The sequence below is a fragment of the Panicum hallii genome, chromosome 7, assembly GCF_002211085.1.
Source record: "Panicum hallii strain FIL2 chromosome 7, PHallii_v3.1, whole genome shotgun sequence".
Taxonomy (NCBI): Eukaryota; Viridiplantae; Streptophyta; class Magnoliopsida; order Poales; family Poaceae; genus Panicum; species Panicum hallii.
In genome coordinates this window covers 40,596,017-40,609,580 of record NC_038048.1, presented here as the reverse complement: position 1 = coordinate 40,609,580, position 13,564 = coordinate 40,596,017, and the positions used below count along the sequence as shown (strand labels likewise).

Here is a 13,564-nt window from a genome sequence, read left to right as displayed (position 1 = left end):
CCGCCCGAGATGCAAGTGCGTTTGCAAAAAGTGAAAAGTAAGGCAAGCCGATGCACGGCTAAACGAGCGACACACCTCGAGTGAAACCCAAGTAACCTCGCTCGGTGCAGCTACCCACAGAACAGAATTTGCTTTACCACCAAGGCAGTGTAGCCGCCGGTCCCCATCAGCCTGAATCTTCCCCCTTTTCTTCATCCCGGTGATCAAGCCAGGCCGATTATCATAAACCAACCATATCCTGCTCCTATCCACTAGCCGCAAATCTGCTTCGGCAAGACTCCTGCATGATGAGCCGCAGCCACTGGGGCACAGAGCAATGGCGAGTTCGAAGCCGCAATACGGTTGCGAGCCGAGGGCCTGCGCGCAAAACGTGCGGCGAAGTAGGCGGTAGAAAAAACAAGGGGAAATCAACGGTCCCCTCTCCGTGCGGGGTGTGGGGTAAAACGCAAAAGCCAGCAGGCGAGGAAAAAGGAAGCCGGGGGAAGGGGACGGAAAGGCTAGCCACCGTCCTGTGCGATCCTCCCAAGCGGACACGACCAGATCGTGGGGGAGGTGGTGCTCGCCGCGGGGTGCCTTGGCCTGGCGTGCTTCCCCTCGCTCGCTCGCTCCCCCAACCGCCAGTGCCAAATCCTCCTCTTCCCGATTCTCCTGCCCGGGAAACACTCCGCAGCACAAGCAAGCAGCGCCCGCCCCCCTGGCCGCCGCCGAGCTCAGCCCCGGCGCCGTGTGCGGCGCTGCCGGCGCCACGGGCCCGTCTCTAGGCCTGGTAAATTTCACTCCGCCCCCTTGCTACCAGCTCCCTCGTCGCTGTCGCTTGAGCATTACAGGTTCGCCGTGGTGATTGCGATCTAGCACTAGCTTGGTGCCACCGCGATGGCTGGCGAGGCGAGGCGCGGGTAAACTACCAGCGGTAGGGAGGTTGTCCCGCCATGTGCTCGGCGATCCTGCTCCCGTCGGTGGGATCGTAAGAAATGGCCGGCTGGCTCTCTGCCGGTGTTCTCGGGAAGCAGGAAGGGTCAACACATTGCCATGAGTGGGCTACGCTGGTAGATTCGGGCCTGCTTGTCGTCCCCGGCCTAATCAGTGTGATTCCGATGTAGGAGTGGGCGACACGCTAACCACCGTCCTAATCAGCTGCAGCAGGGGACCCGCGACCGCGAGGAGTGCCCGCACGGCCGTGCCGCCTCCGCTCCGCCACCTACTAGAGCAACTACCTGCCCGCCCGGCAGCGTCGCTAGCTAGCTCCGCTCCCCCGTTCCAGATCACTCGAGTAGGGCGGGCGGGCGGGGGCGCTCGAATTCCCCTTTCAGTTGCTTTCGCTGGCTTTTTGTTTGTTTTCGATGTGGGTGCGCTTGCCTGTCGCTTATAATGCTGTGATCTTGGCAGATGGTGTAGCGCAGGGGAAGGGGAGGAGAGGGGGAGGGAGAGATGGGGGCGATTGGAGGCGACGAGCCGGTGCAATGGGGCAAGGTGGACGGGGCCGAGGTGGCCAATGGCGGGGGAGGCGGTGCGGGGAGGCTGGAGAAGATACTGGTCTCGGTGAGGCTGAGGCCGCTGAGCGACAAGGAGATTGCGAGGGGGGACCTGGCAGAGTGGGAGTGCATCAACGACACTACCATCATCTCCCGGAGCACATTCCCAGACCGGCCGACTGCACCGACTGCATATTCATTTGGTTAGTAGTTCTCAAATATCAAATCTGGTTGGTGCCCTTCGTTACCAAATTGTATCGCTATATATTCATTTGTTTTGGTCTTCCTGTATGCATGCTTTGTTAGCTCTGCAAGTTTTCCTCAGAAATTGGCTGTCCAATTGGTACATTCACATACCAATTGTCAGCTGTATTTTGGAGAAGGCGCTGCTCGAAACTTTGATATCTGTCTGAACTCCTTTCCCAGATCATCAGTTGTCTATTGCGATATATACTCGACTAAGTTGAGTAATGCTCTGACGACGACGACGACGACAACAACAACAACAGCAACAACAACTTGAAGCCACTATGTCGGTGCAGCAAGAATGTCCCTTAAGAAGCTACCATAAAGAAACTCGCCTGAAATTGAACTAAATCACTAACTACAGTTTACAAATTAACCTGGATGATCCTAGTCTAGTGGACAGATTTTCATCTCACTATAGTACAGATTGTCAGTGAGGCTTTAGTTTGCTCTTTTCACAAGTATGCATTACTTTCCAGCTATGTCCTGGTGCAGCTTCTTTGACACAATTCTGTTCCTTTGCAGATAGGGTATTCCGTTCTGATTGCAATACCAAAGAAGTATATGAGGAAGGGGCCAAGGCAGTTGCCCTCTCTGTAGTTAGTGGTATTAACTGTAAGTCCATGCTGCCTATCTTACTCTGATTTATTTAAATCAAAGTGTTCCATGAACTCACTAAAATGTGTTTTCCCCCTTTATTTGCCTGTAATAGCAAGTGTTTTTGCATATGGTCAAACAAGTAGTGGAAAGACATACACCATGACTGGAATAACGGAACATACAGCAGCAGATATCTATGATTACATTGCCAAGGTAACCGAAGAATTCTTCCTAGTGCTTTAATTCATAACAGGTCTTGAAATTCTACTGTGTGCTGGTTTGTGAACTGATAAGCATGCCTTTTTTTACAGCATGAGGAGAGAGCATTTGTATTGAAATTTTCAGCAATTGAAATATATAATGAAGTTGTAAGGGATCTTCTTACTGCAGAAAGCACATCTCTTAGGCTTTGGGACGATGCGGAGGTCAGAGCAACACTTACCTTTATTTAAAAGAGGGGTGGTAAAAAGTATCCTGCTGTGCCCATGCACTGATAATAGTTTGATGTTATGTATTCTACAGAAGGGAACATATGTAGAAAACCTTACTGAGGTTATCTTGAGGGACTCGGACCACCTTAAAGAACTTATTTCTGTGTGTGAAGGTGGGTACTATTTGTCCTTCGTTTAATATATGGTGATTACTGACATCTCTGTGTATTTTGTGTGATTGTACCAGCTCAAAGGAGAACTGGGGAGACATACTTAAACGAAAACAGCTCCAGATCACATCAGATACTTAAGCTGGTTTGCCTTCTAATTGATGGCATGTACAAATAGAATGAAAAGGTCTTAGGCAGATTTGTGTAAAAATAGTTGCTGCCTAATTTCATCATTTATTACTTGTTTTGATTCTTTCAGACTATTGAAAGTTCTGCTCGTGAGTTTGTGGGTAAGGACAAGTCAACTACACTTGTTGCTAGTGTGGTAAGAACTAATATTTTGCTCATATTTCTTTCATATCATAAAATGGGAAGTGTAATCATGTTTTGTTGTCTGTGCAGAACTTCGTTGATTTGGCTGGAAGTGAACGTGCATCTCAGGCATTATCAGCTGGTACTAGGCTGAAGGAAGGTTGTCATATCAATAGAAGTCTACTTACCCTGGGAACTGTCATACGGAAACTAAGGTTACAACCTTAACTCGACGTTTTGCACTGTCTTGAGTTCTAGTTTAGTTTGCTCCTTGTAGGATGGAAGCCTTGTTTATTACCGCCAAGATCAACCTTAACTTTCATTGTTTAACTCTTTTCATTTATGCAGCAAGGTAAGAAATGGGCACATACCATACCGAGATTCAAAGCTCACACGCATATTACAGCCTTCTCTGGGAGGCAATGCAAGAACAGCAATTATTTGTACAATGAGCCCAGCTCGAAGCCATATGGAACAGTCAAGAAATACTCTGTTGTTTGCAAGTTGTGCAAAGGAAGTGGTCACGAATGCCCAGGTCAACGTGGTTATGTCTGATAAAGCACTAGTTAAGCAATTGCAAAGAGAACTTGCAAGGTTGGAGAGTGAATTGCGATGCCCAACTTCATATTCCGGTCTTGAAACATTGGTGAAGGAAAAAGACAACCAAATCCGAAAGGTAACTGCTACTTCTGACTGTTTTTTCCTGTACTCATTTCAGCACTTCTTTGTACATGGAGCAACTTAAAAACCATAGTGAACTATTACCATTCCAGTTGTTTTAAGTGCCAAAATAGGACAACTTCCTTACCTCCACAAAAGTTTCATGTGTTCTTCTTTGCAGATGGAGAAAGAAATTAAGGAATTGAAGTTACAACGTGATCTTGCTCAATCTAGACTGCAAGACTTGCTCCAGGTTGTTGGAGATAACCATGGTTCGAAGCACCCCGTGGTACATGCACTTTACTGCTTTCTACTCTAGTTCACTAGTCTTAGTTGTTGCTCATAACAAAAGATATTTTTATCTCTGCACAAATATAGGCTTCTGGAAGAAACTTTACTTTCGATGTTCCTCAGCCATGTGAGGATGAGCAATCGACAGCATCAGAAGTGGTCAGCAGTGGCCAAAGTTTCAGGTTTCAAGGACGACAGATAGCACAAAGGGATTATAGGTCGCAGCAATCTGAAAATAATGCACATTTACCACTTGGCTATTCAGTCTGCAGTCCTCCATTCAGTGGGATGCCCCCAACTAACGGCAGAGATGATCACTCTCAAGTATCTAATGAAGATTCAGAGGATCTTTGCAAAGAAGTCAGGTGTATAGAGACAAATGAAACAGAAGAAAATGAATGTTTAGAGTCGTCCGCTATGGGAAGCAGTAGTCTGCAAGATTCAAATGTGGGTTCTAGTATGCATGGGAATAATGATCCAAATCCATCTGTGAATTCTAGACAGCATGATGTATCTCCTATTACCCTAGAACAACATTTGGAGAATGTCAAAAAACCATTTGCCAATCTTGTCATGGATCTGGGATCCTCTACACGTAATTCGTCAAGCTCAAAAGTAATTGGCAGAAGTAGGAGCTGTAGGTCTTTGATGGGTTCTACTTTGTTCGAAGACTTGGAGAAGGAAGATTGCACCCCTCCAAGCAGACATTTCATGGACCACCCAGGGAGACCTGAAGGGTGTCAAAGAAGGGTATCTGCACTAAATTATGACGCAGAGAGTGAAACTTTATCAAGGGCAGGGTCAATGCTTTCTGAAATTACCACTGCAAGGGATGGACTCAAGGCAAATGGCTCTGTTGCTGGTGACACAGAATTCGCTGGCATAGGTGAATTTGTCGCGGAGCTAAAAGAAATGGCCCAGGTTCAGTATCAGAAGCAACGCGGTGATCAGGTGCGTAACTGGAAATGTTTTTGTGCTCATGCTGACACAACTCATTTTACTATTTCAAATTCCATAATATTCAGAATGCAGTTATTGTCCTACAGTTTTAATTAGCTGACATGATGCTATGCTTTACTATAATTTGATTTCTACTCATTAGAATAATGTAATGATTCTCAGGGTGAGAATGGAGAATTAGCAGAAGGAACCATAAGGAGTGTGGGACTGGATCCGATAACGGATGCCTTGCAATCACCCTCACGCTGGCCGTTGGAATTCGAGAAGAAACAGCAAGAGATCATTGACCTGTGGCATGGATGCAACGTTTCCTTGGTCCACAGGACTTACTTCTTCTTGCTGTTTAAAGGGGACCCAGCCGACGCGATCTACATGGAAGTAGAGCTTAGGAGGCTATCATTCCTCAAAGATACCTACTCCAACGGAAGCATGGGACGTAATGTGGTAGCAGCCGGCCTGAACACTTCTCTGGTTTCAAGGTAACTCAGCTTCACCATATTTCCGCACAACTTTGCTTCGTCGCATCAACCGAACTCAGTGACCTGATATGCACTCATGCAGTGCAAAGAAGCTGCAACGGGAGAGGGAGATGCTCTGCCGGCAGATGCAGAAGCGGCTGACGATCCAGGAACGGGAGAGCATGTACACCAAGTGGGGGGTCTCGCTGTCCTCCAAGAGGAGACGGCTGCAGGTGGCTCGGCGCCTCTGGACCGAGACCAAGGACCTGGAGCATGTCAGGGAGAGCGCGTCCCTCGTCGCCAGGATGATCGGGCTCCTGGAGCCGGGGAAGGCCCTGAGGGAGATGTTTGGACTCAGCTTCGCGCCGCAGCAGTTCACCCGGAGATCGCACAATAGCTGGCGATATGGCCGTTCTTCTCTGGACTGATCGAACTGCTGACAAAAAAGATGTTCCTTTTTCCGTTGTTTATGTACTAGAATGGTGCTGCCCTCTTGGAAATAGAAATTCGTGAACATTCTTTTGTGACGAGTCGTGCCATGGATCGCGATGAAATTCCGTAGCATTTACATATCAAGCTTTACGCTTTCTAAAATTACATGCAATTTACGAACCATCGAGAAGAAATTGAGTGGGATATTCCCTCCGTTCCAAATTATAGTTTATTTTATCAAATTAAGATATATAAATTTTGCTATATATATAAATATAATGTATAACTAGATGCATAGCAAAATTTATATATCTAGATTTGTTAAAATAATTTACAATTTAGCAAAATTTATATATCTAGATTTGTTAAAATAATTTACAATTTGGAACGAGAAAGTACAAGTTTTAAGTTCTAAGAGAAACAAACAACGGCACCACTGTTTCTTTCTCGCTGACAGAGCCAACGCCGTGACGATCCGTGATCAATGTGACCGAGCTAGATATCCATAGACCATCCAATGTCACGTCTCGTCGTCTTCCGCTGCCGGTTTTTTTTAAGATAGTCTTTTTATTATTACTTTAAGATAGGTCTCTCGCTGCCGTTGCCGGAGTCGGCGACAGGGACGGGATCGACCGCCGCCCCGTGGGCCGTTCCCCCCAGCGTGGCCTCTTCGACCGCGGCCCACACCATGACGTCCACGAAGTGGCAGGGCCTCCTTGAGAACTTCAAGATGCAGTTGGAGCCCAGAACGCATTCTACATCCGTTGGTCACAACCTTTGAGAACTTTACAAAAGAACGTTTTGAGAACTTCCAAGTTTGACTTTGTACAGAAAAAATCACAATTAATCAGTATTTTTACAGATAGGCATCTCTATTTTTTTAGTGCAGTAAGACCGAATCACGAAACAGAGAAAACGAGATGATACGAGAGTCAGATGCTCTGAATTGTTAACCGAAACATGGGATCAGTGATCTGATGGTCCTGCTGCAATTCATGTGGACAGGACGGGGAACGTGTCCCCTCCCTGAAACTCTAAAAAAAAAATTTCTGTTACGAGCCTCCAGAGTCCAGAATTCTAGCATGTCAGACTGGGTGGTGCTCGTCGTCGATACACCCACGTGCGCAGTGAGCTGTTCTGAACTTGACAACTCGTTGAGATCTCCCCGGGATCAGATCAGGACGCGGTAAAAGGCATAGAACATGACTTCGCCGGAATGTTGTCCGAACAAGTAATGCTTCAGAAATCAGAATGGTTGGTAACTTGGTAAGCAGTTTTTATAATGCTGGATGACAAGGAAGGGGATCTGCCACTGAACTTGGTGCCATTACGGCGGTGGAAGGAACATCTATCTTGTGGGCGTCTGGTATTATATGCGCAAGTGCGCTGCATTTCCGTCGCTCCAGGTCGTTGTTTCTTGCAGGTGCAAGTGAACGATTAATTCGATCATGACGCAGTCAAGCAGATCGCTCCAAAGCCGTCCTACCAACAAGGCAGTTGTTTCATTCAGGCGCCGGCAGGTAGTTTCAGGGTAGTTGATCTTGTGTTCATGTTCTCAAACCCTTTCTGATGGATAAGCTTCTTGCAATCTTGCCCACCGGCTGAGTCACATGCATTTGCTTTCAGGGAAGGTTTTTCAGGATGATGCATCGGTTGAGCAGCAATCATCAATCGGAACTTTGCTTTGTCAAAGATGTACTCCTGCCTATGAAGGAGAGAGAATCTCCTTGCAGAAAGGAAGACGTGATAGATTAAAGAAAAGGCAGGGATGGCCAATCAATCCTTCATTAAGAAAAACAAGAAGAAGTTGCGCTGAAAAGAAAAATTAGGCGCTGACAGAATCTACGGAGCATCCCACAAAAGGCACAGAAGCATCCCAGTTTCATCTACATCAACTCTTTGTTGTCGCGGAAAGAAGAAAAATCGAACAACGCAGTAAAGATAGATAGAGCACTCGAAAGAATGCACGGCACCTCCGTCTTACGCTACTGAACAGACAGGCGCAATTCTCTAATCGCAGGCCAACTATCTTATCTTCTTCTTCGTTAAAATAAAATAAAGAACAATAGTACGTCAATTTCATGTGCGTGTTAAGTTTAGTTAATTCTCCGATCCCGAATACACTAGGTTAGGATATCAATACGGATGATAGAATATAATAACACTATGTACCATAAAGTATAGAGAATTATGTATGCCATATAAAAGTGATTTCATGATGCACCTAACATTATTTTGTGTTGTCAACCTGTAGTTTTTTTTATGGTCAGAGTTAAAAGACTTACTTGGAATATATCTAAATAGTCTTTATTGTCGGTGTAGTAGTAATAGGAGTATCTACGAAAGAAACGTGTACAGTGTATAGACAAAACAAGAATTAAATGACCATGTCGCTTTGTTTTTCGTTGGAATTTTCTGTCCAGTCCCTGAAAAAAAGAAAAAGGAACACAAATAAAATGCGAAATTAGTTGACAAGCTCATCGGTCCCATGGAATCAATCGCCTTCGATCAAAAAGGATTTAATTTAATTTATTTTATGATGAGGGTTGGCATCTTAATTTTTTGAAAAATCGCATTTATCGTCGCATAAAGTCCCTGGGTTCGTCTTCACCGGCACCGCCATAATCATCCCATCGTGACGACACCAAACAGCGACGTATTAACCCAAACCCAGCGCGGAGCCAGCGATCCTTAATCCCCCCTGCCTGCAGATAAACAACCTCCTCTCCCTCTCCCCACCCAAATCCCCAACTCCTCCAACCTCTCCTCTCATCTCCTGTCAGCGGCGCACGGATCCTTCGATCGGTCCGATCCAGGCACCCGCGCAGGCCGATCACCAGCGGATCGGATTTATGCAGTCTTACTGCCGCGAGCGCCAGCCATGCCGCGCGGCAGCAGCTTGGGCCAGAGCTTGAACGAGGAGGAGGAGGGGCCGGGCGGCGCTCGGGCGGTTCGGGATCGGCGTCGCCGGCAATGTCCGGGATGTCCGACTCCGCGGGGGGCGGGCGCGCCGGCGCGGAGCTGATGGTCGAGCAGTTCCACCTCAAGGTGCTCCACGCCGTCCTCGCCGTGCGCGCGCCTTGCCCGCTCGCCGCCGCGGCGGCGCCAGCGGCGGCTTCGGCGTTCCGGAAGAGGGACAGGTGGTTCCACCTCCCGCTACACGACCCGCCGCCGCCGCCCGAGGCGGCCGACCGCCTGGAGCCGCTGGCCCCCGGGGAGCCGCTCGTGGTGGACGTCCTGCTGTCCCCTGCCGGCGTTGGAGCGGGAGCGGGAGCGGGAGGGGAGGTGGTGGAGAGGTGGACTGTGGCGTGCGAGCCCTGGCCGGACGCCGCGGGCGGCGAGGAGGTGGCCGTGAACCGGGCGTACAAGCACTGCTTCACGCTGCTCAGGTCGGTGTACGCCGTGCTCCGCGTCCTCCCGGCGTACCGCGTCTTCCGCCTCCTCTGCGCCAACCACTCCTACAACTACGAGATGGTTCACCACGTCGACACCTTCGCCGAGCCGTTCTCGCGCCCCCAGGAGGCCGCCATGCGCTCCCACCGCTTCATCCCCGTCGAGACCCAGCTCGGCCGCCTCGTCGTCTCCGTCCAGTACCTCCCCAGCCTTGCCTCCTTCAACCTGGAGATCACCTCCCTTTCGCCCTCCAGGATAATCCCTGACTACGTCGGCAGCCCAGCCGCCGAGCCCATGCGCGCCTTCCCGGCCTCGCTTACCGAAGCCACGGGCTCCGCCTTCCCACCGTCCTATCAGCTGCAGCGCCCGCACAGCTGGGCTCCGCCTGTGTTCTGGCCGTACACGCCGGCACAGCAGGTGTTTTACGCCTCGCCCACGCCCTCGCCGCCTCATTTTCCAGGTGGGTACCTGCAGAAGCGTCTCACTAGGGGGGAATCAGCGCCAATGCCAATACCGCAGCTGGTTGAGAGGAGGAGCCCTGTGCACCGCCAGAACACGCTGCCACCGCCATCTCCGAGAAGAGGAGACATGGGGGCAGCAGGTGCTCAAGAGTCTCCATCAGAGATGGGCCGGTTGATTGGGAGATTGTCACCCAGACATAAGGTGATTCATGACTCTACTTCTACTGATCTGCATATGCTCAGCTGTATCCATAATTATGTGTGAGCGTCAATTATTCATAGTTTATTTGATTGAATCTTTCTGACCGGGAGAGCTTTGAAAATGACACCAAATTCATCTAGGATACCTGAAGCCCTGACCTAGAATTACCTGTTTATATGTGTTGGAATCTGAGTAGATAAGGCACTAATTGTCAGCTTATAATCTTTGCTCTTTAGTTACTACATTTAGTTTAACATGTTCATATTTTGCACCCTCAGTTCACCAATTCATATTCTAGAGCAAGGTGGAGCAGAAATACGCAGACAACAGATATAAAAATGGGTTATTCAGAGCCCAAGAATCACAACTACAGCTATTTGCATGAACATTAAATTCAAACCTAATCTTTTAGGTCATGTTTCTTGCTGAGTTTATTTACCAAACTTCACTCAGTTACCATGTTTGATGGAAATTTCCATGGCACATACAAAGATACCTAATCTTGTATTGAACCAATAACCTATAACAAGATACTCAATTTATCTCATTTTATTCATGTTGCCAAAAACCGCTTTGGATTCTGGACCTTCTGTTCTATTTTCTGAGTAATTTTCTGTCTTGGTACTTCTTCTGTACTGTACTGGCTTAAATTTACTCTATGCAGTCTACTAAATCTTAATTATAAATTGAAATAGCTCTCAGCAAGTTTGATTTCCAATTGTATAATGTTAATTAAGTTGATCTGTTACTCTCCATTGACACTGTTTGCTGAGTCCAGGGCAAGGACAACAAAGATGAATCTGGCAGGTTCTCTGCACTCTCCTCATGTGATTCCCCTCGGCAAGACGATCTGGATGATTATCCTTTTTTCGTGGATGATGTTGATCCCCCAGTCTCCCAACCTGGGTATGTTTAAAAGTAATATCATTTCTAGATCATTTTGCTATTTGATTTTCAGTAATTCAACCCTAGTGGCTTTATCTGGTCCTGACTAAAAGAACATAGAATGAAATATTGTACCTTTTGTGTGCTCAGTAGGCAGTAGTACAGTTACAACTTCCTTCTATATAGATAGGTCGACTACTGTCATTTGGTAGCGCGGTAGTGCATTGGATAAAGGAATTTCATGGAGTATTCTGTCTGTAGAGATTACAACAACAAAAAAGCCTTTTACTCCCAAGAAAGTTGGGGCAGGCTTCTGTGAAAATTAGAAGATTGAGCAAATTTAGCCAACCACTCATGGATCTAGCTGGTAAATAATGTTAGAGCTATATTCTTGACTGATGTGCAAGCTTTCAGCTCTTGTACGCAGACACATGAATGATCCTGTCAAAATTCTGTACATCATCAATTTGTTGTTTACTATGAGTATTTAAAGACCTTGGCATGAACAAACTTCATAGAGTAGTTAATAAGTTAGTGTTTTTATAGTGTTTTTATTAGTGTACAGAATATAATATTGGAAATCAGCCATCAGTAGTAGCACAATTAATTGGCAATTAGTTTGGGCCTGCAGCTGAAAGCTTTTGTTCCGTTGCTGCAACTGTGACGAACGCATCCTAGATGGCCTTGCACCCAAGTGGCGTTTCCATAGTTGCACCACAGACTTTTGTAATGGCTATTGGCTAGTGATCATGAATCATGACTATGTATTGGCAAATTTTGCAATACAGTGCTATTTGGTGCGCCGCGCAACACTCATTCCTCAATAATCTGTCTTATATTTATTGTTAGCAAGATGTTACTCAGTCGACTTGATAGCATAAGGCAGTCCCTTTTGACAGCTCCCTGCACTAACCAGAGTTTCAGTTGTGCAGTAAATAATACGGCCATATCTTTATATGCCTGTCTCCCTGTCCAATCAACAAAACAAGGTTATCCAATTTGTTTGTCAGGAAATACACCTTATAATCCATCCGTTGGCAATGTTTTGGTGTTGACTGACCACCTGTTATCAATATTATTTCCACTGTCGAGTTTCTTAGGAATCTAATTGTTTTCTTTGGATTATACAGGAGCAGTGATGGGAAGGAAACAAGTGATCAGGCAGGTTCGTCGTCCCATAAATCTCAAGATGCACAAGTCGGTTCTCTAGTCTACCTGCTGAGGAACGCGCGTCCACTGCGAGATCCTAGCTATTCATTACAAACATCAAGGGCTGAGTCCAGCGAAGCAGCCTCAGCAAGCTCCACCACGTCCCGTAGGACATCTGACGCACTTGAGGAGCTCCAGTCCTTCAAAGAGATAAGGGAGCGACTGCAGTCCCGGAGCAGCGCAAAACATCAAGAGCCACCAGGGAAACCATAGCCACCATTCCTTCCTTTGTTTCTCTTAACATCACCGCTGATAAGAGACCCCAAACAACAATGCAGTATGCACGGTGAGCTAAGCCAACATCCTCTCTTCTGTTGAGGTGCTCATGTATATATGACTGCTGAAATTGGTGCTTTGGTTTGAAGAGAAGGAACCAGCTTCAATCTATTTCAGCAACAGAATCACCCACTCATCGTTCTTAAAGGGTGAGGGCCGTGATCTGCCGCTGTTCATACTATTTTGTGTATATGGGAGGTGAAGCCGTAGATACGCGTAGGTGGGAGGGAGCCTGTGATGGATGAATTGCTCGTGTGTGGGTGTGCGTTTGTAAATTATGTAACTGCTCGGAACCAAGTGGTTCAGTAGACACCAATCTTTGGAGAATCGCTCGCGCTTCAGAAGACTAGTTTTCTTTAATCTTTCTGTTTGATCTGGAAAGTTATGGATTGGCTGTCTGCATTAGTTAAAGAGGATTAGATATATCGTGTGTTGTGATTTGGTGTTTATCCTTTTTCCTATCTTAATGCAAAATGACATGAAGGAGTTCAAGAAAATAAAAACCTTTCGTCGCTGTTCACGGTCCGGAGAACCAGATGTGAGGTAAACAAGGCGAGAATTTCCCAAAGAGGAGCTCGGATTTATTTCATCTATACCTACCTGCTCTTCAACAAACGCGCTAGTCTCTCGCCGGTTTGAAATGTTGCTGATGCTGTTGTCTTGTGGATCGGTAGGAGGCGGCCTGCGCCTGACCGGCGGTCTTGGTCAGAGAGTTTCCCAGCTCTCTTCCCTGTGACCTGTCTGTCTGCTTCTCAGCCACTCGTCCTCTGGGCCTCGGGACAACCAGCCAGCGCTAAATCGCGATCCCCTGCACAGGCCCAACCCGAGCGCTGCTGTTTTATAGGTGGGCTGGGAACCTGTTCGCGTGGCTACCACACGCGCAGTGTGGTAGCTGCGGGTGTTCCATAGAGGCCCGCGGGCCGCATCTGCATTTGCCTGGCCCGGCCGCCAACCGCAAGCAAATAGTCAGGCGCGTACCTACCACCCACCTCTTCTCAATAGTCGGGTCGGGCGCGAACCGCCGATGGAGTCGGGTGACGCGACGCCGCTTTTCGCCAGACGAACAGACCATGCAACCGCCGATGGAGTCAGGGAGGTGCATCATC

General features: G+C 47.5%; 2 protein-coding genes across 5 annotated transcripts; both read left to right on the top strand.

Moving 5' to 3' along the window:
* The first annotated feature begins 452 nt into the window (after positions 1 to 452).
* Positions 453 to 6,127, top strand: LOC112899849 (kinesin-like protein KIN-7F). Its single transcript, XM_025968485.1, is given in 16 exon segments — positions 453 to 766; positions 1,387 to 1,675; positions 2,244 to 2,333; positions 2,431 to 2,531; positions 2,630 to 2,743; positions 2,841 to 2,922; positions 2,997 to 3,064; positions 3,179 to 3,244; positions 3,322 to 3,446; positions 3,580 to 3,634; positions 3,637 to 3,705; positions 3,707 to 3,907; positions 4,073 to 4,180; positions 4,270 to 5,133; positions 5,305 to 5,621; positions 5,704 to 6,127. Coding segments are annotated over 15 exon segments (2,832 nt in total). The 5' UTR covers positions 453 to 766; positions 1,387 to 1,428; the 3' UTR covers positions 6,029 to 6,127.
* Positions 6,128 to 8,677: 2,550 nt separating this feature from the next.
* Positions 8,678 to 12,907, top strand: LOC112899741 (autophagy-related protein 13a-like). 4 transcript variants are annotated; one of them, XR_003230100.1, is made up of 4 exons: positions 8,685 to 10,088; positions 10,867 to 10,994; positions 12,104 to 12,468; positions 12,553 to 12,907. XR_003230100.1 is itself a non-coding variant. In XM_025968337.1 (3 exons), exons 1-3 carry the CDS (start codon positions 9,006 to 9,008, stop codon positions 12,393 to 12,395), a joined length of 1,497 nt encoding a protein of 498 aa, XP_025824122.1. In that variant the 5' UTR covers positions 8,678 to 9,005; the 3' UTR covers positions 12,396 to 12,907. The 4 variants fall into 4 exon arrangements, 2 of the variants coding, with proteins under 2 accessions (XP_025824122.1, XP_025824121.1); XR_003230098.1 differs by having other exon boundaries at positions 12,548 to 12,907; XM_025968337.1 differs by having other exon boundaries at positions 8,678 to 10,088; positions 12,110 to 12,907.
* Positions 12,908 to 13,564: the final 657 nt, after the last annotated feature.